The following is a 24,233-nucleotide window of genomic DNA, read 5'->3' as shown; positions in this document are numbered from 1 at the left end:
AGGAAACAATGGTTTTAAATGACACACTGAACCAGAGGAACTTAACAGATATATTCACAACATTTCATCCTAAAACAGCAGAACACACGTTCCTTTTGAGTGCATATGGAACATTCTCCAGAAAAGATTCCATACTGGGTCACAAGTCAGGTCTCAACACATACAAAAAGAATGACATCATATAATGCATATTTTCTGACCATAATGCTATGACACATGAAGCCAAACATAAGAAAATATTTGGAGAGACAACAAATACATGGAGGCTAAAGAACATCCTACTAAAGAATGAATGGATTAAATAGGCAAAGTAAGGAATAAAAAAATACATGGAAGCAAATGAAAATGAAACTAGGGCAGTTTAGAACGTTAAAAGGAGCAAAAGCAGTCCTAACAGAACAATACTGCAATGCAGGCCTATGTCAAACAGCAAAAAAAGTCTCAAATATAAAACCTAAGTTTACACCTAAAGGAGCAAGAAAAGGAACAGCAAATAAAGGTTGAAGAATGAAGGAAATAACAAAGATTAAAGCAGAAATAACTTATATGCAAATGAAAAAAAAAAAAAACAATAAAAACAGTAGAACAAACCGATCAATGAAACCAGGATCTGGTTCTTCTAAAAAACAATATTGATAAACCCCTAGCCAGACTTATCAAAAAGAAAAGAGAGGGGCGCCTGGGTGGCTCAGTCGGTTAAGTGTCCGACTTCAGCTCAGGTCACGATCTCGCGGTCCGTGAGTTCGAGCCCCGCGTCGGGCTCTGGGCTGATGGCTCGGAGCCTGGAGCCTGCTTCCGATTCTGTGTCTCCCTCTCTCTCTGCCCCTTCCCCGTTCATGCTCTGTCTCTCTCTGTCTCAAAAATAAATAAACGTTAAAAAAAAAAAAGTTAAAAAAAAAAAGAAAAGAGAAAGGACACAAATAAATGAAATAATCAGTGAGAGAGGAGAGATCACAAATAACACAGAAATGAAATTATAAAAAAGAGTATTATGAAAAATTAAATTCCAACCAGTTGGACAATCTGGAAGAAATGGATACAGTCCTAGAAACATAAAAACTATCAAAACTGAAACATAAATGAAAAAAAAAAACAAAAAAACTGAAGAGACCAATAGCCAGTGAAGAAACTGAGTAATAAAAAATCTTCCAAAACATAAAAGTCCAGAGGCACATGGCTTTGTAAGGGAATTTTACCAAACACAGAAAGAGGAGTTAGTAACTATTTTGCTCAAACTATTAAAAAAAATAGAAATGGAAGAAAACTCCTAAACTCATTGTATGAAGCCAGTGTTACCTTACTCAAAAACCAGATAAAAACTCCACTAAAAAGAGACCTATAGGCCAGTGTCCTGATGAATATAATGCAAAAAATCTCAATAAAATACTAGCAAATGGAGTATCACAATATATTTAAAAATCCATTCAACTTGATCAAGGAGGATTTATTCGTGGGCTGCAACGGTAAGCTCATTATTCACAAATCAATCAATGTGATACACCACATTAATAAAAGAAAGTAAGAGAAGTATATGAGCTTCCCAGAAATGCATAAAAAGCATTTGACAAAATACAATACCCATTCATGTTAAAAACCCTCAACAAAGTAGGGATACATGGAACATGCCTCAATATAATAAAGGTCATACCAGAAAGACCCACAGCTAGTATCATCTCAATGGGGAAAAACTGAGAGCTTTTCCTCTATAATCAGGAACGAGGCATGTCCACTGTCACCATATTTATTTAACATAGTACTGGAAGCCCTAGCGTCAGCAGTCAGACAATTCACAGAAACAAAATGAATCCAAATTGGCAAGGAAGAAGTCAAACACTCACTATTTGCACATGACATGATTCCCTACGTAGGAAAACGCAAAGACTCTATCTACCAAAACAATTGTTAGAACTGATAAATGAATTCAGTAGTGTCATAGGACACAAAATCAAAGTACAGAAATCTGTTGCGTTTCTATACACGAATAACGAAGCTGCAAAAAGAGAGACAAAGGAATTGATCCCATTTATAACTGCACCACATACCTAGGAGTAAAGGTAACCAAAAACATAAAAGATCTGTACTCTGAAAACTATACAGCTCTGATATAAGAAATTGAAAAAGACACAAACGTACGGAAAGGCATACCATGCTCATGGATTAGAAGAACAAACATTGTTATAATGTGTATACTACCCAAAGCAATATACATATTTAATGCAATCCCAATCAAAATACCACCAGCATTTTTCAGAGCCTAAACAAACAATACCAAAATTTATATGTAATCACAAAGATCCCCAAAGCCAAAGAAATCCTGACAAAGAAAAGCAAAGCTGTAGGCATCACAATTCTGGCTTCAAACTGTATTGCAAAGCCTGTAGTAATCAAGACAGCATGGTGCTGGCAACAAAACAAAACAAAACAACACAACAACAACAAAAAAACCCCGACACATGTATTAATGAAACACCACAGAAAACCCAGAAATATACCCCACAAGTACATGGTCAACTGTCTTTGACACAGCAGGAAATACTATCCAATGGGGAAAAAACAATCTCTTCCACAAGTAGTGTTGTTAAAACTGGACAGCATCAAGTAAATGAGTGAGACTGGACTACTTTATTACACCATGCACAAAAATAAGTTCAAAATGGATGAAAGATCTACATGAGACATGAAACCATCAAAATCCTAGAGAAAAAAAAAAACACAAGCAGCAAACCCTTTGACCTCAGCCATAGCAACTTCTTACTAGATATGTCTCCAGAAATAAAGGAAACAAAAGCAAAATAAATTATTGGACCTTCATACAGAAAAAAAACATTCTGAACAGTGAAGGGAATAATCAGCATTTCCAATGGGAAATCAGAATTTCCCATTTCCATTCTATGGAACGGGAAAAATGTTAGCAAAAATACATGCATGCTAAACAGTGAGTATTCAAAATACATAAAGAACTTATACAACCCAACACCAGAAAAACAGCTCAGTTAAAAAACAGGTAAAAGACAGGAATCTACATTTTTCCAAAGATGACATCCTTATGTCTAACATACACAGGAAAAGATGCTCAACATCACTCATCATCAGGTAAATACAAAGCAAGACCACAATGAGATACCACCTCACACCAGTCATAATAGCTAAAACTAACAACTAAAAAAAAAAACAAAACCCAGCAGGTATCGGTGAGGATGCAGAGAAAAGGGAACCCTCTCGCACTGCTCATGGGAATGCAAACTTGTGCAGTCTATCTGGAGACTAGTGTGGAAGTTCTCAAAAACTTCAAAACTGAACTGCCTTGATCCAGCAAGTGTACTAATAGGTTTTACCCAAAGGATACAAAACTACTGATTTGAATGGATACCTGAACCCCTATATTTATAGCATCACTATCAACAATAGCCAAATTATGGAAAGCATCCAAATGTCCACTGACAGATAAATGGATAAAGATCTCTCTCTCTCTCTCTCTCTCTCTCTCTCTCTCTCTCTCTCTCCCCCCCCCCCACCCCCTTCACGTGTGTGTGTGGGGGGGGTGGTCTGCAATCAAAATGAATGAAATTTTGCCATTTGCAGCAACATGTATGGAGCTAGAGTGGATTATGAAGTCAGAGAATGACAAATACTGTATAATTTCACTAGTGTGTGGAATTTAAGAAACACAACAGATAAACATAGAAGACGAAAAAAAAGACGGATGGCAAATCAGACTCTTCACTATAGAGAACACAATGATGGTTACCGGAAGGGGAGGTGGGTGCGAGATGGCTTAAATGGGTAATGGGGATTAAAAAGGACACTTATTTTGATGAGCCGTGGGTGTTGTATGGAAATTATGACTCACTAAATTGTACACCTGAAACTATTATTACTGTATTTGAACTAACTGAAATTTAAATAAAAACCTGAAAAAAATACAAAGAAAAAAACAAAGAAATTAGTACTTCTACAACTTATTTCAAATTGTTTAAATAATCCTGCTTCCAGGGTACAAAACAGTTATCACAGACAAGGTCTCCAAGGTCACGCAAAATCTTACACCTATTAACTTTTCAGTTTAGCCTTTATGACAGCTCTTGTGTGTTCTTCTCTGATTATTCTGATTCCCCAGCGTTTCAAATTGCTAAACTCTTTCTAGCACGGACTAACTTCTGCTATCATCGTCAACATTTCTGTATCTCCACATTGTATTTCAATCATGCTTCCTTAAAGAAACTGTCCTCAATTTTCTGACTAGGTTAAATTGCCTTTTTATACATCTTCATGCTTCTCTTACTTTTTACTTATGTTTGTGAGATGATCCCACCTTATCCAGAGTTTAGCCAATATCCTAAATTTATAAATACAAATCTTAAAATAACCTGCCTGTGGGAACACATAAGGATGATGACAGAGCTGCCAAATGAGTGCATACACTTTTGGATAACCACATTAAATTAGTAGTTTGTAAAATGATGTGTAGAACAAGCTCTTACCAAATGAGAGGTAAACACTGAAATGAAATCATAGTTCTCCACCCAGATTCATGAAGCACAAAAGCCCCCCCCCCTCAAAAAATATGACTGAAACAAACAATATACCTGTCAAGACACACACCTTGTTTAAGTTTGCACAGCATTGACTTTTCTGCATCAACTGAAGCACTCTTATCAAGTAAGAGACGTTTTGCTAAATCTTTTTTGTAGAAGGCTTCAGAAACATCTTTCTCTGTGACATTTAAGGAAAAACACCTTAATGCCAAAGATGGAAAATGCAAAATGGCAGAAAATTAAATGAGACACTATATTCAATACATCTGAAAACAGCAAGTGAAACAGATGGTTACGTATTATCTGAATGCACTTATATAAAGTATCTCGGAACACTTAAGTTCATATAGAGAGCAGTCAAATTTTTGGTTTCCAGAAGCTGAAGGCAAGAAGGAAATGACAAATGACTGCTTAATGTGTATGGAGTTTATACTGAAATTTTTGAGATTAAGTAATTGTGATGGCTGCACAATCATGTGAACGTACTTATTGCCACTGAATTGTTAGCTTTTTAAAGTTATCAGTTTTACCACCAGAAAACATTATTTGAATTCAATTTAGGTTGGGATTTGCACTTAGTGCTTTATACTTCCCCAATGTTACCATTTTTTAAAACTTTTAAATAGACATTTAAACCAAATTACTCACCATGAATAAACCTAAATAAAATTACCACTTTAGCTAATAATTCTTCAAGTTCTTCATCCGTAGCTTCTTTGTTACCTGTACGGAGCTTTGAATCCACATACTTTGCTAAAATGTAAAAAAATAATTTTCTAAGTAATGCTATATTTTCAAATATGTATATGAACAAAAACCATTTATTCAAGCAAATACTTTCCCCCAGAGTGAGGTGCATTAATTTTCATGAAACAAAAAATGAATAAATGAGTTAACGGACAGATGAGTGGCAGAAAAAGATAAATTACTTCCTGTAAGTTCTACACTGATATTTTTATATTTCTATAACCTCAATGATCAAATATTACAATATAGTCATTTCCTCACTACCATGCCCCTAATCTATTTTTAAAAACAAAATATTGCGAGATATTGCATGAAACTGAGATTATATTAACCCCAAAGTCTTAAGGACTTATTAAATGTTGATTGTACTCATCTAAATAATTTATTGTTCTTGAAAAATCAAATTGATAATGTGTTTCAGGTTTCTTGAACAATCAAATTGATACTGTGTTTCAAGTTTTTATGTCAGCAAAAAGATATCCCTTATAATATAAAATCATTAGGTTTCATGAGAGTAAGGAAAGCTTTCATTTATTTTAAAATGAGTCTTATCTACTGATAAGAGAAACTGATAATTTTATAGGACGCTAAAGACACATGAGCTTCCAAAGGGCTGGGTTACTATTAAACAAAGGAACAAAGTCTTGTGAACGCTAAAGTTGAGAGAAATAGTTTATTACAAACATTGGTAGTCAATCTGGCAACATTATGACCAATCAGGAGGTCAAACTGAACTCTTGTTACATAATTTAAAACAACAAAATAAAAAATAAAATACATATTGCGTAAAATTGAAAACCATACCTAGAAGCTCAGCTGGTTTGTTAGGTCTTTTATTAATAAACGTTTCAAAAGCACCTTTCATAGCAACAATAATTTTCTCATTTTTCAGAAAAGACGCTTCAATAATAAAATCTATCTTATCTTTAAAATCCAGAAGCTCTTGCACCATTGTCTTATCTTTCGTAGGGTTAATAACTATGCTGCTACCAAATTTCTGGAAAATAAAAGTAAGTCAGGTTATTGTATTTACACAGCAAGTAAAACACCTTTAATAGAAAATTTTACATCATTTACAAGGAAATCTCAGAAATGCAAATATTCAGTAAATCTCAAAAGAAAAATTCATTTCTAGATAAAGACAAGATAATCTGGAAACGAAGCCAACATAAATACATGTAAATCAAAAGTTCATCTGAGTGGAGAATTATTTAGAAACATATCAGAAATGCAAGTCTATGGTGCCTAATAAATCAAAAAGGAGGGTGAGTGTATAGAGTAACAGGGACATATAGCAGAAGAAAAGTATCTGAAAATACACAAAACAAAAACCAAAAAAAAAAAAAAAAAAAAAAAAGAGGTAGAAAGGGAAGTGAAAGCGATCACCAAAAATGGATTGCATTAAAAGAATCATAAAGCTATCAAAACTTGTCAGTATCAAATTTTCCAAATTCTGGAATAAAATCAGGAACTTAAAACTAGGGAAAACACTTAATGAAGAAAGAAACTATGAAATAACACAACTTCTTGACATCTCACCTTCAACATCTAAATGTTCTTAGAGGCAGTTAAGAGAAGCAATTCAATGGATCCTCAATAGTAATAAACCCCATTATATGTGTGAAAGTCAAGAGGCAACAGGATAACCTCTTTAAAGTGCTGGGCGGAAAAACTGTCACCAAAAATTCTATATCTAGAAAAAACATTCTTTAATAGTGAAGAAAAATTAGGAAATAAGAAGATAAACAAATGCTGAGATAGTTCTTTGCTAGTAGACCTGCCCTCTAAGAAAAACTAATGGGATTTCTTAGTGTTGAAATAAAAGAACAACAGGTAATAGTTTGAAGACATATTAAAAATGAACAAAAACATTTGTAAATGTATTAGCACACATAAATATAAAGGCCAGTTTCTTCTAAGTATAGATTATAATTCCTTGTTACTATATATGATTTAGGAGACAAATGTATTAAGCAACGAACGTAAACCTATTTTCATAAACATGGATGTGTAGAGATTCAATGTGAGACAAAAGCATAAACATGAAGGAATGGAACTGTATACAGCAGAGTTTTTGCATACTACTGAACCTAAGTCATTATTATTTCAAACTATATATTTTTTTAGAGATTTTGATTATTTTTAATTTTTTTAACGTTTATTTATTTTTGAGACAGAGAGAGACAGAGCATGAACAGGGGAGGGGCAGAGAGAGAGGGAGACACAGAATCTGAAACAGGCTCCAGGCTCTGAGCTGTCAGCACAGAGCCCGATGCGGGGCTCGAACTCACGGACCGCGAGATCGTGACCTGAGCCGAAGTCGGCCGCTTAACCACGACTGAGCCACCCAGGCGCCCCAATTTCAAACTATATTTAATAAAAAAGATTCTCCTTACAATCCCCAAATCAATCAATAACAAAAGAATTTTAAAATACACAGACAATTAAATCAGAGATGAATCTAAGGAGTGCACTAGAAAAAGTCAGCAGTAAAATCAGGCTGTAATGAAAGAACTTTTATATACACATAAGACACATAAAAAGCAAACATTATAATGGCAGAAGGCCTTTCTTGTCAATAATTAAGTGTACATGGAATAAACTCCCCAGTTGAAAGGTAGATACTGGCGAAACAAATTTTGAAAACCTAATCTACTACTTGGACTCCCTTTTGATCCAAAGACACAAATAATATTCAAAGAAAAAGGAAGGAACAAGTCGTAATATCACACAAGTCGTAATAAAAGAGAGCTGCAGTGGCTATACCCCTATTAGACAAACTTGCCTTTGTTACAGTAGAAAAAGAAAAATATTATATTTTAAAAAGGGTCAGTTTAGAGGTGCTTGGCTGGCTTAGTCTGTAGAATACCTGACTCTTGACCTCAGGCTTTTAGTTCAAGCCCCACAATGAGTATAGAGATTACTTTTAAAAAAGAGTCAATTTGTCAAGAAATAGAACAATTTCTAAGATAGAGCTTTAAACCTTCTGAAGCAAAAATTCACACAAACGGGGGAGGAAGTTGTACAATAGTGGGATACTTTACTGGCCCGCTTTAATAAACTGATATAACAAGTGGACAAACATAAAGAAAAAATAGACAACAAAACAACATTTAAACTAGACCTAACAGATATATTAATAATCCACAGAACATCAGAATGTACATTTTTCTTAAATTCACCCAGAACACTCTCAGGATTTTAGGCCACACAACTATCTGCAATAAAATGTAAAAGATTAAAATCACACAAAGTATATTATCTCACCACAATGGGACAAAACCAGAAATGATTTTCAGAAAGAAAAAGTGGAAAATTGCAATTATGTGCAAATTAAACACATTCTTAAACAGCCAAACAAGTCACGTAGGAAATCAGAAAACAGACACAAATGAAAATTACAACACCATATACCAAAATTTATAAAACGATGCAAGAGAGAGAAATTTACATCCATATATGCTTACATGAGAAAGACCTCAAATCAAATCGCTAGCTTTACGGTTCAAGGAACCAGAAAAAGGAGAGAAAACTAAACAAAACTAGCATGGGAAGTACAGAAGAAACAAATCAAAAGATAAAATCAAGAAAATGAAAGGAAATGAAAACTGAAATGAAAAGTCAGGATCATAAAACCGAATGCTTCACAGCAAATATAAACAAAACTGATAAATGATAATGAAATCAGCAACACTCTGGAATAGGTGGTCCTGGACCCCGGTCTCTCCACATAAAAACATGGATTAACAAGCAACAGTCTAGTCTATTCTATAGAAAATTTTGAGAAGAAAACTTGGCAACACAAGAACACACTTTTGAAAACCCTAGAACCTCCTGGGTGAGTCTGAAGTGCTCCTTTCTAGAAGCACAAAAACTGGGAAAAGCTGCATCAAACAGTAATGTCAGCAATTTCACACTGACTATACATACATACTGTCCTCCCCCAGGCCGGAATAGTACCACACTGAGAGATGTACTCTGGACCTAGTTTTTCCAGTGGTAAAAAGATAGTTTAAGGCTGACACTTAGCTTTGCCAGTATTCATGGGTGGCCCCAGGAAGAAAACTACTGTGTAGGGAACACTGACAGACCACCTATGGTAAAGGCTGGACCATGTGTAAGCTAGTCACAAAGAAGGACACAGAGCTCACAATAATCAAAGGTCAGATTATGGCAGAGGCATTGCATCCCAGACAGCACCCACACAAGCAAATGCAACTGAGTAAGGAGTACAGCTGAGGTCACCAACCAGTGATTTGGTTTGGCTTGGAGCTGGGTCTGTGACCCTTCTGGGCAGAAAACCAGGCAAGCTGCCCACTGACCCACAGACTATAACTTGAAGCCCCAGTCATCCCGGAAACTTGACCATGTGGCACAGACTTTGACTCCGCCCAATCACAAAGCTAGCCACCAACCTAAATCTAACTATCTTATCTGGGAGACTGGTCAGCCACTCTGCTGAAAAACAACACACAGTGGCTCTGGTCTAATACTCCTCTCACCTAATGCAGTGCACAATCTGAAACACCACTTCAGCCAGGTAAAAGAGCTGGTGGTCCCACTCAACCAGTGGCAAAGGTAGAGAGCCCAGCGAATGGTCTTGCCTGACAATGGATTCCCACTTGGTGGCCTCTCCTGATCATGAAGCCCAGCATACAACGCTACGTAGCCGCACAGTAAATCCAATCCTGGCAAAGGAGCACATCCTGTCTTTCGCCTAACCACAGAGGCATCTCAGCAGCCCTCGGAATAGTCAATGGATGTGCCCTGATGCAAGTCCAGCCTGTCCTCAGTGTTGGTGGTAACCCTGCCTGAGCAGACACACCAGAAGTAGCCCTAATCACCCATCGATGTTCTACGCTGGCCTGTTCAGAAACCTCATATAGATGGACTGGTAAAAATCTTCCCACCAAAGTACACTTGTTAACCTTGTATGAGCTCATCACTTTCAAATACGCAGGTCTCACACACGACAATAAAAGAACAAGGAACAAGGGGCATGTGACAACACCACAGGAAGTTTTTAATGAAGTTGAATGAAAACAGGAAAAATTACATAAATGGGAGAATCAACACAAATAGAGAAATGATTTTAAAACCAAACTAGAACACCTAGAGCTAAGGAATGCAATTACTGCTTTGAAAAATTCAGCAGAGAGTTTAAACAACACATTCAATCAAGCATAAGAAACAATCTGTGAGAGTCCTGGGAAGATGGTGGAGTAGGAGGATCCCCAGCTCACCTCACCCCAAAGACACACCAAGAAAACAGCCACATCAGTGGAACTAATCTGAAAATTACACAAAGACTGGCATAAATATTTTCCAGTTTATCACAGATGAGGCCAAAGCAGAAAACATAGGAGAACGAAGACTTTATTAGGACCAAACCTCTGGTGAGACTAACCAAAAAATGGAAGAACACCATAAGCATGGAGAAGGAAGAAGAGCAGGCACATACTAGGCACCCACAGCACAGGAGACCTGCACTAGAAGATAACTCACTATAACTTGTAGCTTTGAAAGCCACTGGATCTCAACTTTTAGCTACTATGTACATGGGCTTAACTCCAGGTATTTTTAAAAATCAGTCGTCTCAGTTACAGGAGAGCCAGAAAGTAGCAATAAATTGAGTCTGCTGTGCCTTTGTGACTCAGCTGGTTGGGCATCTGACTCTTGATTTTGGCTTAGGCCATGATCTCTGAGGTCATGAGACTGAGTCCTGTGTCAGGCTCAGCACTAACTGTGGAGCCTGCTTAAATTCTCTCTCTTCCTCTGCTTCTCACCTCACTCATGCTCTCTTTTTCTCTAAGAAAGAAAGAAACTGAGTCTCTATCTTGAAGAGCAAGTATAAACAATAACCTGGATAAGATATAGCACAGAAGCAGGACTTCTGAAAGAGCCTGAGGTATATGTGAAGGAGATTTATTTACTAACCTCAGAATACGTCCTGGGAGTGGAGCAGAAATTTTAGGATGCTATGCCAGGAACGTAAGTGTTAACAGATGCCATTTCTTTCCCATTCCCCGGTCGAGATACACAGACATTTATAGGAACTAGTGTGAACACTCTGCACCTATCTTTCTATCAGAAAGAGTTCCCCTGCCTCCGAGGGAAAGAGTTCCCCTGCCATCTGGTTCCCCTGCTTCCAAGTTCCACTGTAGATCCACTCCATCCAACCTTCCTCACGTAGCAGGCATTCCTCCAAAGCAGCTCCTACACCAACACACCCTGTCTCATCCATGCAATGCAGCTAGATGAGCATCAAAGATGAGCATCAAACCATTTTGAACACCTACGGCATTGATCTGAGGATTAATGCAATAGTCTGCATAATTTGAGACAGAGGACTTAGCAGGTACATTGTATGGAGAGATTAACCAGCGGAGAGATGCCACAGAGTCTCCTATGTGGAAGGAAGGGAGAAAAGAGAAAAGGGGACAGCGTAGCATATCAGGATCATGCAAGAAAACCACCCCCACCCCCCCGCCCGAAAGTAGCTGAAGAGAAAAAAATGAGTGAAAAAACTCAGAGAGGACTGGACCAATATTCTGTTTCCCAAAACCACTGATGGAGAGAAATGAGAGGGTTTCAATACCACAGGATTCTATAAACAGTGGAGCACAGTGTCTGAGGTTTGAAGCTTAATACCTGGCAGTGCTCTGGTGAGAAAGTACCTGGCAGTGCTCTGGTGAGAACGTCCACGAGTAGACAGAGGGGTCTGATGGGTCCACGTGCCACACGGGGAAAAGTGGCACCCCTGCTTGGAGGACATTTGGTAGAAGCCATACAGCCTCCCCATAAGCAAAAGTCCCAGCAGACCCTGGAGAGCAGCCACATTTGCTGGTATTGGAACAAAGATACCAGAGTGCGGTGAAAACGGGCACCAGCTGTATGTTGTGAATATGCCATTAACTCTAAATATCCACTGCTGCACAATCACATGAGTGTCTTGTCATTGAGCCAGGGTACTGGCCATTGCTCAAAGGGAACTGCCCCAGAGAATCAGTACAAACAGACCCCAGAGCCACCAGGGTCTCTGAACTGTGGGGTTTTCAACACAGCCCCATCTGAGATAGAAGTCTGGAAGGAGACACCACCTGGCAGGCAGGTATCTTGGACCCAGAGTAGAGGTGGGGAGTGGACAAAAGCACCAGACAGAGGAAGGATGCTTGACTGTGGGATGTGAGAGCGTGAAGTTTGCCTTCCAGAGACTAGGCAACTGAATAAAGCCATTTTTCTCCTCTAGAGCATGTGAAAACTCACACACAGATCAAGCCCAGTAGGCTAAGCAGTGCCATCAAGTGGAGAACAGAGCTGTTATACCAAGCCCTGCTAACTGCTCTCCATATACATCCTCAAGAAGACCAGCACAAATTCCTTCTACCTTCTTATTAGACTACGGACTATAGTGTTCTGCACCAGGGAAACTAGATGTAACTTCATTCAGGTTTCTTGCTGTTTGCTGTTTCATTTATTTGTTGATTTTCTTTCCTTCTGTTTTTGTTTGTGTTATTTTTCTATTTCTATATCAGAAACAAGTTATTTTTTATTTTTAAAATTTTTATTCTACTCTATTATTTAATTTTTTTTTTAGTTTTTAATTTTTTAACTTTTTCCCTTTCTTTTTTTACTCTATCCTATTAAGCTTTCCTCAACAAGAAGACCAAAACACACCTAGGATCTAGATTCCTTTATTTATTTCGTGTTTAAATTTTTAATTTAAATTTTTTATTTTATTAAATTTTTTCTTCCTCTAAAATGACAAGACGCAGGAATTCACCCCCAAAAAAGAACAGGAAAAAAAATGGTGGCAGGGATTTAATCAATACACGTATAAGTAAAATGTCTGAACTAGATTTTAAAATCATGATAATATGAATACGAGCTGAGTCGAAAAAAAAAACAAAAACAAACGCATAGAACACAGGACAATCCCTTAATGCAGAAATAAAAGAACTAAAACCTAGGCAGCCCAAAACTAAAAATTCGCTAACCAAGATGCAATCTCAAATGAATGCCGTGACAGCCGAGAATGGATGAAGCAAAACAGCATACAGAAGATAAAATTATGGAAAATAATTAAGCAGGGAAAAAAGGTAAACAAAACCAAAAGATCGCTACAAAGACTTGGAGAAACCAATAACTTATTAAGAAAGGAATGACATCTGAATCATAGGAGTCCCAGAAGATGAAGAGACAGGAAAATGGGCAGAAGGTTTATAGGAGCAAATTGTATCTGAACACTTCCCTAATCTGGAGGACAGACATAAAAATCCAAGAAGCACCAAGAACTCCCATTACATTCAAGGAAAACTGACCATTACAAATGCATATCATAGTCAAAATCACAAAATATAAGACAACAATTTGAAAGCAGCAAGGGGAAAAGTGTTTAACCTACATGGGAAGACATATCAGGTTCCCAGCAGGTATGTCACAGAAACATGGAAGACGAGAAACGAGTAAAAGGATACATTAAATGTGCTGAATACCAGATATTCTTTATACAGCAAAACTGTCATTCAGAATAGGAGAGATACAGAGTTTCCCATAAAAACAAAAACTTAAATGAGTTTGTGAACCACTAAATCAGCCCTGCAAGAAATTTTAAGGGGGACTCTGAATGGAGAAAAAACAAATCAAAACAAAATAAAAAGACCAAATCAACAAAGACTACAAAGGAACAGAGATCATCACAAAAATAACACTTCTATGAGTAACACAATGACACTAAATTGATACCTTTCAATAATTATTCTAGATGTAAATGGACCAAAATGCTCCAATAAAAACACGTATGCTATCAGAATGGATAAAAAAACAAGACCCATCTGTATACTGCCTACAAGAGACTCATTTTGCTCCTGAAGACACCTACACACTGAAAGAAGGGGACTGGAGAACCACGTATCAAGCTAATGGTCATTAAAAGAAAGCTGGAGTAGGCGTACTTATGTCAAACTAGATCTTAAAACAAAAACTATAAAAAGAGATGAAGTGAATTATAATTAAGGTACCATTCATCAAGAAGACCTAACAATTGTAAATATTTATGCCACCAGTGTGACAGCACCCAAATATGTAAATTTTAATTACAAATATAAGAAACTCGTTGAGAAAAGCACCGTAATTGGAGGGGATTTTAACACTCAACCTACATCAATGGACAGATGATCCAAGCAGAAAATGAAGGAAACAATGGCTTTGAATAACACACTGGGCTAGATGGACTTAACAGATACATTCAGAATATTTCATCCTAAAGGAGCAAAGTACACATTCTTTTCAAGTGCACATGGAACATTCTGTAGAACAGATCACATAATGGGTTACAAATCAGCCTTCATGAGATACAAAAAAAAAAAAAATACCGAGTTAAGACCATGCATATTTTTCAGATCCCAACAGTATGAAACACAAAATCCACCACAAGGAAAATTTGGTGCAACCACAAAACTTGGGAGATTAAAGAACATCCTAAAGAATCAATGGCTTAGGGGAGGAGGGGACAACATGGTGGAGAAGTAGGCAGATCCATACTTCCTGCGACTCTCAAACAAAGAAGTGCACAAGCCGAGGGACTTTGAACACCAAAGCCTGGAGGAAAAGAGGCTGAATCTACCAGGAAGAAAATTTGAAAGTTGGAGAAAAACATGTGGGTGACTGTGAACTGAGGGAGATAAAAAAAAAAAGCCCACGTGGGCATGGAGGGGAGGGACCCCCTTCTGCGGAGAGACAAAGGGAAAGGAAAGAGCAGCTAGGGAAGTGTAGGACCATATCCAGACAGGAGAAAGACCTCAGACTGAGATGGAGAGGGATCTGATCTCTAAATGTGGGGTTTTCTTCGGACTGGGTCTGGCTCCCTGTTCCCGGACAGGGGGAGGAGGGCAGCCAAGGCCTGGGTGTGGTGGTTAATCAGGGGCTCAGTCCCCAGCTGGGACCAAGTGGTTCCCTCCCTGGAGGGCTGAGCGATAGTACAAAGCCTGCCTGCAGCTGCCACCCCCAGGCTCAGTGGCTAGGCTGAGGACACAGTCTGCAGTAGGAAAAGGCGGCTGTCTCCCTGGAGTGCTGTGGTAAAGACAAAGCCTGCCTGTGTCTGCCTGAGTCTGCAAGGGCGGTGGCTCAGTCCGCAGTAGGAAAAAGCAGTCCTCCCTGAAGCGTGGCGGCACAAACCCAGCTGGAGCCACATATTGGAGCACACTGAGAGGCGCTCCCCCAGTGCCAGAGCGCAGGGAAGCAGGACTTTGAATCCTAGCCAAGCACAGGGTCGGGGGAGTTAGTGGAGCAAGAAGGACCGCCCCATCTATGCCAGCGGCACAGTAAGGAGGACTCAAACAAAGTCCACTGAGTCTGGTCCCTGGAGAAGAGACTGGGGGATTGCCATTCCCCACCCCCCCCCCGCCCCGCCACCACCACCATCAAGGCAGGGCCTCAAGGATCACCCCTGGGGCCCACAGTGGAGGGAGCTGGGTCCCGATTATACCAAACCACACTCCTCAGCACTGGGTAACCACCAGAGCGGCACAGACCCTGTGGAAAACTCCCCCCGACAAGCACTTCAACACTGCCTGGATTAACTCTAGATCAATTCTGGGTATTTAAGATATATTCTCCCCCCACCTCCATTTCTCCTCCTTATCTCTTCCCTCCCCTAGGCTGGTTACTCTGTTTATTGGTTTGTCTAAACAGACATATTTAATCCATTGTCTTGATACATGTTCTACACCTCCTTCTTTACATTTCTTTCTCTCTCTCTGGAATAATCAAGCCATATAGTTTCTCTGTCTGGGTAACTATCTTCGTTTCGTTTCCCTGCCTCCTCCTTTATTTTCCTTTCTCTCTATGGATTAAGCCTTTTAGTCTCTCTGCCTAGTCAACGTTTAGTTTTTCTTCTTCCCACACTCCTATCATTTCTCTTCTTGTATGTGCTCTTCCATCATCAACGCCTCCACTCTCTAATTTAATTCTAGTGGGTCATTTTCAGTTTGTTTTTTCAGTCTTTAGTTTTTTGTTCTTATTTGTTTCTTTGTGCTGTTTGTTTGTTTCTTCTGTGCTTGAGTGGTTTTGTCTCCTGTTTGTCTGTTTTCCTTTATAGGTTACTCAAAGGAACAAATCAAAGCACGCCTGGTGTAGGGTTTAAAATATCACTATCAGTAGGGTAATAAAATAACCAAAGTCACAACAACACAGAGCGAGTAACAATCTCCAGAAAACACCTCCTGAAGGGCCAGACCCTGGACAGTGTATGACCCTCCTTTAACATAGCAGTGCTCGCAGGTGCAGAGCACACAACAAGCTTTTAAAATGCATAAGGGACAGTAAAATACCCCAAATGAGGAAACAGAAGAATTCTCCTAAAAAGATATTCCTGGAGGTAGAGACGGCTAATGAATTGATCAAAACCGACTTAAGCAACATAACTGAACAAGAATTTAGAATAACAGTCATAAATATTGCTAGCTTGAAAAGAGCAGAGAAGACAGCAGAGAATCTATTGTTACAGAGATCAAGGGACTAAAATATAGTCATGAGGAATTAAAAATGCTCTAAATGAAGTGTAAAACACAAGGGAGGCAGCCACAGAGCAGACTGAAGACAGAGGGGAGAAAAGGGGAAGTAGAAGATAAAATTATGGAAAAGGAGAAAGTTGAGAAAAAGAGAGAGAGAAAAAATCCAGGATTATGAGGGGAGAATTAGAGAACTAAGTGATGCAATCAAATGGAACAATAGCCATATCATAGGAATTCCAGAAGAAGAAGAAGAGAGAGAAAGGGGCTGAAGGTGTCCTTGAACAAATCATAGCTGAGGCTTCCTTGATCGGGGGAAGGAAACAGGCATTGAAATCCAACAGGCACAGAGAACCCACTTCAGACATAACTTAAATTGATCTTCTGCGCAACATATCACAGTAAAACTGGCAAAATACAAGGATAAAGAGAAAATTCGGAAAGCAGCTAGGAATAAACATGCTCTAACATATAAAGAGAGACCGATAAAACTCGTGACTGATCTGTCTACTGAAACTTGGCAGGCCAGAAAGGAATGGCAGGAAATCTTCAATGTGATGAACAGAAAAAAATATGCAGCCAAGAATCTTTATCCAGAAAGTCTGTCACTCAGAATAGAAGGAGATATAAAGGTTTTCCCAAACAAACAAACAAAAAATGAAGGAATGCATCACCACTAAACCAGCCCTACAAGAGATCCTAAGGGGGAGTCGGTAAGTGAAATGTGGCAAGGACCACAAAGGACCAGAGACTCCACCACAAGCATGAAACCTACCAGTAACACAATGACTCTAAACCCGTATCTTTCAAAAATAACACTGAATGTATGGAAAAACACAGGGTATCAGAATGGATAAAAAAAACAAAAACCAACAAGACCCATCTATTTGCTATCTACAAGAGACTCATTTTAGGCCTGAGGACACCTTCAGATTGAAGTGACATTGAAAGATGGAGAACTATCATGCTACTGGAAGTCAAAAGAAAGCATGAGTAGCCATACTTATATCAGAAAAACTAGACATTAAATTGAAACCTGCAAGAAGAGATGAAGAAGGGCATTATATAATTACAGGGTCTATACATAAGGAAGACCTAACAATTGTAAATGTCTATGCACCAAATTCTGGAGCCCCCAAGTATCTAAAACAATGAATCACAAACATAAGCAAGCTTATTGATAAGAATGTGATAATGGCAGGGGGATTTTAATACCCCACATACAACAATGGATTGATCATCTACACAGGATCAGAAAGAAAAAAGGGCCCTGAATGATACATTGAATCAGATGGACTTGACAGATATATTTAGAACTCTGCATTCCAAAGCAACAGAATATACTTTTTTCTCGAGTGCACATGGAACTTTCTCCAAGATACATCACATACTGGGTCACAACACAGTCCTTAGTAAGTATAAAGATCATACCATGCACACTTTCAGATCATAATGCTAGGAAACTTGAAATCAACCATAAGAAAAAGTCTGGAAAACCTGCAAAAGCATGGAGGTTAAAGAACACCCTACTAAAGAATGAATGGGTCAACCAGGCAATTAGAGAAGGAACTGAAAAATATACGGAAACAAATGAAAATGAAAATACAACAATCAAAATGCTTTGGGATGCAGTGAAGGCAGTCCTGAGAGGAAAATACATTGCAATCCAGGCCTCTCGCAAGAAACAGGAAAAATCCCAAATACAAAATCTAACAGCATACCTCAAGAAACAAGAAGCAGAACAGCAAAGGCACTCCAAACCCCGCAGAAGAGGAGACATAATAAATATCAGAGCAGAAATAAACAATATAGAATCTAAAAAAACTGTAGAGCAGATCAATGCAAACAAGAGTTGGTTTTTTTTGGAAAAATAAACAAAACTGATAAACCTCTAGCCAGGCTTCTCAAAAAGAAAAGGGAGACGACCCAAATAGATAAAAATTTCATTCATTCCATGAAAGAAAATGGAATTATTACAAGCAGTCCCTCAGAAACACATGAAGTTATCAGGGAATACTATGAAAAATGTTATGCCAACAAACTGGATACCCTGGAAGAAATGGACATATTCCTAAGCACCCACACACTTCCAAAACTGAAACAGGAAGAAATAGAAAACTTGAACAGACCCGTAACCAGCAAAGAAATTGAATCAGTTATCAAAAATCTCCCAACAAATAAGAGTCCAGGACCAGATGGCTTCCCAGGGGAATTCTACAAGACATTTAAAGAGAGATAATACATACCCTTCTCAAGCTGTTCAAAAAAAATAGAAAGGGAAGGAAAACTTCCAGACTCATTCCATGAAGCCAGCATTACTTTGATTCCCAAATGAGACAGAGATCCAGCAAAAACAAAACAAAACAAAACAAAACAAAACAAAACAAAACAAAACTAAACTACAGGCTAATACCCCTGATGAATACGGATGCACAAATTCTCAACAAGATACTAGCAAATCAAATTCTACCGTATATAAAAATAATTATTCACCATGATCAAGTGGAATTCATTTCTGGGCTGCAGGGCTGGTTGACATTCGCATATCAATCAATGGGATACATCACATTAACAAAAGAAAAGAAAAGAACCATATGATCCTGCCAATCGATGCAGAAAAAGCATTTGACAAAATTCAGCATCCTTTCTAAATAAAAACCCTCGGAAATGTCAGGATAGAAGGAACATACTTAAACATCATAAAAGCCATTTATGAAAAGCCAACAGCTAATATCATCCTCAATGGGGAAACACTGAGAGGTTTCCCCCTGAGATCAGTAACAGGACAGGGGTGTTCACTCTCACCGCTGTTATTTAACGTAATGTTGGAAGTTGTAGCATCAGCAATCACACAACAAAAGGAAGCCAAAGGCAACAAAAGTGGCAAAGTTAAAGTCAAGCTTTCACTTTTGCAGATGACATAATACTCTACAAGGAAAACCCAAGAGACTCCACCAAAGGCTGCTAGAATGGATACATGAATTCAGCAAAGTCGCAGGATACAAAATCGATGTACAGACATCACGTGCATTTTTATACACCAATAATTAACCAACATAAAGAGAAATAAAGAAACTGAACCCATTCACAATTGCACCCAGAATCATAAAATACCTAGGAATAAACCCAACCAAAGATGTAAAAGACGTGTATGCTGAAAACTATTGAAAGCTGATGAAGGAAACTGAAGAAGATACAAAGAAATGGAAACCATTCCGAGCTCATGGATTCGCAGAATAAATATTGTTGGAATGTCGATACTACCCAAAGCAATACTACCCAAAGCAATCTACGCATTCAATGCAATCCCAATCCCAATCTAAATTCTTCTCAAAGCTAGAATAAGGAATCCTAAAATCTGTATGGAACCATAAAAGACCCCGAACAGCCAAAGTAATATTGAAGAAGAAGACTGAAGTGGGAGGCATCACAATCCCAGACTTTAGCCTCTACAAAGCTGTCATCAACAAGACAGTATGGTATTGGCACAAAAACAGACACATAGACCAAGGAAATAGAATAGAAATCCCAGAACTGGACCTACAAATGCATGCTCAACTAATCTTTGACAAAGCAGGAAAGAATATCCAATGAAAAACAGACGGTCTCTTTAACAAATCGTGCTGGGAGAACTGGACAGAAACATGCAGAAGAATTAAACTAGACCATTTTCTTACACCATTCACAAAAATAAACTCAAAATGGGTGGAGGACCTGACTGTGAGACAGAAAACCATCAAAACCTTAGAGGAGAAAGCAGGAAAAAAACCTCTCTGACCTCAGCTGCAACAATTTCTTGCTCAATGCATCTCAAAAGGAAGGGAATTAAAAGCAAAAATGAACTATTGGGACCTCGTGTAGACAAAGAGCTTCTGCACTTCAAAGGAAACAATCAACAAAAATAGAAGGCAACCAACGGAATGGGAAAAGATATTTATAATGACGTATGGGACAAAGGGCTAGTACCCAAAATCTATAATGAACTCACCAGACTCCATACCTGGAAAACAAATAATCCAGTGAAGAAATGAGCAGAAGACATGAATAGACACTTTTCTAAAGAAGACATCCATGTGGCCAACAGGCACATGAAAAGATGCTCTATGTCACTCCTCATCAGGGAAATACAAATCAAAACCAGGCTCAGATACCACCTCTCTCCAGTCAGAGTGGCTAAAATGAGCAAATCAGGAGACTACAGATGCTGGAGAGGATGTGGAGAAATGGGAATCTCTTGCACTGTCGGTGGGAATGCAAACTGGTGTAGCTGCTGTGGAAAACAGTGTGGAGGTTCCTCAAAAAATGAAAACTAGAACTACCCTATGACCCAACAAAAGCACTGCTAGGAATTTACCCAAGCGTTACAGGAGTAATGATGCATAAGGGCACTTGGACCCCAATGTTTATAGCAGCACCTTCAACAACAGCCGCATTATGGAAAGAGCCTAAGTGTCCGTCAACTGACAAATGGATAAAGAAGATGTGGTTTACATATACAATGGGATACTACTTGGCAATGAGAAAAAATGAAATCTGGCCATTTGTGGCAAGGTGGATGGAGCTGGAGAGTATTATGCTAAGTGAAATAAAGTCAGGCAGAGAAAGACAAATACCATTATGTTTCACTCATATGTGGATCCTGAGAAACTTAACAGAAGACCATGGGTGATGAGAAGGGGCAAAAAAAGTTACAGGGACGGAAGTAGGTAAACCATGAGACTCTTAAATACTGAGAACAATCTGAGGGTTGATTGGGGGTGGGGGAGAGGGGAAAGTGGGTCATGGGCATTGATGAGGGCACCTGTTGGGATGAGCACTGGTATTGTACAGATATCAATTTAAAAATACATTGTATACATATATGTATAAATAATGTACGTACATATATATGTATGTATATGTATATAAATACAATTATATACGTATGTATAAATAAATATAAATGTGTAAAAATATATATTTATTTTTTATATAAACATATAAATACAAATACATAAGATATAAAGAGAATTCATAAATTATATTTTTATAAAAAGAATTCAAGTTATATATATAACTTGAGAGAGAGGGAGAGAATCAAAGGGTTAACCTAGAAATTAACGACCAAATTAAAAAGCAAATTAAAAAGTATATGGAAGCCTAAGTATATGAAAACACAACAGTTCAAAATTCTGGGATGCAGGAAGCACATAGCAATTCAAAGATTCCTAAAGAAGGAAGAAACATCTCAAAAACACCTTACACCTAAAGGAGTTGGGTAAAAGAAATAATGCTCAAAATCCAGCAGAGGAAGAGACATAATAAAGATTAGAGCAGAAATCCATGGTACTGAAATAACAAAAAAAGTACAACAGATCAACAAAACCAGGATCTGGTTCTTTGAAAGAATTAACACAATTGATAAAGCCCAGAAAGAAAACAGAAAGGACCCAAATACATAAAGTCACAAATAAAAGAGGAGAGATCAAAACCACAAATGAAAGAGGAGGTATCACAACCAACACCACAGACACACAAATAATAATTAGTGACTATTATAAGAAATTATATGCCAACAAACTGGGCAATGTGGAAAAAAATGGACAAATTCCAATAAAGACACAAACTAACAACACTGAAAGAGCAATAGAAAATTTGAACAAAATCACAGCCAGTAAAGACACTGAGTAAGTAATAAAATATTTCCCAAAAAACCAAAAGTCCAAAGACAGATGGCTTCTCAAGGGCATTCTACCAACATTTCAAGAAGAGTTAATAAGGAAAACGTCCATATTCATTCTATGAATCCAGCATCACCTAGATTTTAAAACCCTAAAAAACAAAAAACACTAAAAAGGAAAACTACAGACCAATTTCCCTGACGAACACGGATGCAAAAACTCTCAACGAGACACTAGAAAAACAAATGCAATAATATATTAAAAGAATTATTCACCATGATCAAGTGGAATTTATTCCTGGACTGCAAGACTGGCTCACTATCTGCAATTATCTCAATGTGATACACTCCATCAAAAAGAGAAAGGATAAGAACTATATGATCCTCTCAACAGATGCAGAAAAAGCGTTTGACAAAATACAACATCTTTTCTTAATGAAAACTCAAAAGCAGAGATAGAATTAACATTCCTCAACAATATAAAGGCCATAAACAAAATATCCACACCTATTATCATCCTCAATGGGGAAGAACTTAGGGTATTCCCCCTATAGTCAGGAACATGACAGGGATGTCCGCTCTCACCACTGTTGTTCAATATAGTGTTGGAAGTGCATGCCTCAGCAATCAGACAACAAAAAAGAATAGACGGCATACAAACTGGCAAGAACGAAGTCAAAATTCACTTTCACAGATTACATGATACCCTATGTGGAACTCTTGAAAATCTCCACCAAAAACTGTTAAAACTGACTGGAATAAGCATAGATGCCAGATATAAGTCAATGCAAAGAAACTGGCTGTATTTCTATACACCAATAATAAAGCAGAAGAGAAATCAAGGAATCAGTCCCGTATACAATTGCTCCAAAAACCATAAAATACCTAGGAATAAACCAAACCAAATAGGTAAAATATCCAATATGATGAAACGTATAGGAAGTTTATGAAAAGAAATACAAAACACAAAGAAATGGAAAAATATTCCATGCTCCTGAACTGAGAAAACAAATATTGTTAAAATGTCGATTCTACCCAAAGCAATCCACACAGTCAATTCAATCCCTATCAAACTAACCCCAGAAACATTCAGAGAGCTAGAACAGACAATTCTAAAATGTTTACAGGACCAGAAAAGACCCCAAATAATCAAAGTAATGTTAAAATAAAAAAGAAAACCAAAACTAGAGGTATCACAACTCTGGACTTCAAGGTATACTGCCAAGCTGTAATCATCAATACAGTATGGTACTGCACAAACACAGACACATGGATCAATGGATTAGGAAAGAAAACCCATAAGCGGACCCATAAATGTATGGCTAACTAGTCTTTTACAAACATGAAATTGTATCCAGTGGAAAAAAGACAGTCTTTTCAGCAAATGGTGTTGGGAAAACTGGACAGCAGCAACATTCAGAAGCATGAACCTGGACCTCTCTCTTACAACATACATGAAAATGAACTCAAGTGGATGAAAGACCCAAATGTAAGACAGGAAGCCATCAAATCCTAGAAGGAAACACAGGCAACAACCATTTTGACCTTGGCTGCACCAACTTCTTAGATATTGTTCCAGAGGCAAGGGAAACAAAAACAAAACTGAACTACTGGACCTCACGAAGATAAAAATCTTCTCCACAGCAAAGGAAACAATCAACAAAACTGTAAGGAACACAGTGGAATGGAAGAAGGTATTTGCAAAGGACATAAAGGGTAATATCTAAAATGTATAAACAACATCAAACTCAACACCAAAAAAACAAATAATCCAGTGAAGAA

At 37.9% G+C, this 24,233-nt stretch overlaps 1 protein-coding gene across 1 annotated transcript in view; it reads right to left on the bottom strand.

Annotated features, from left to right (window-relative positions):
• LOC145715078 (cullin-4B-like) overlaps positions 1-24,233 on the bottom strand; it is a 137,977-nt gene that overhangs the window by 82,392 nt on the left and 31,352 nt on the right. The window contains 3 exon segments of the mRNA XM_081794661.1: positions 4,603-4,713; positions 5,184-5,288; positions 6,087-6,279. Of these exon segments, the coding sequence (XP_081650787.1) occupies positions 4,603-4,713; positions 5,184-5,288; positions 6,087-6,279 (409 nt within the window).

This window comes from Panthera onca, chromosome Y, assembly GCF_046562875.1.
Source record: "Panthera onca isolate mPanOnc1 chromosome Y, mPanOnc1 haplotype 2, whole genome shotgun sequence".
Taxonomy (NCBI): Eukaryota; Metazoa; Chordata; class Mammalia; order Carnivora; family Felidae; genus Panthera; species Panthera onca.
The sequence above is the reverse complement of the archived record's forward strand: the minus strand, read 5'-3'. Positions and strand labels throughout refer to the sequence as shown.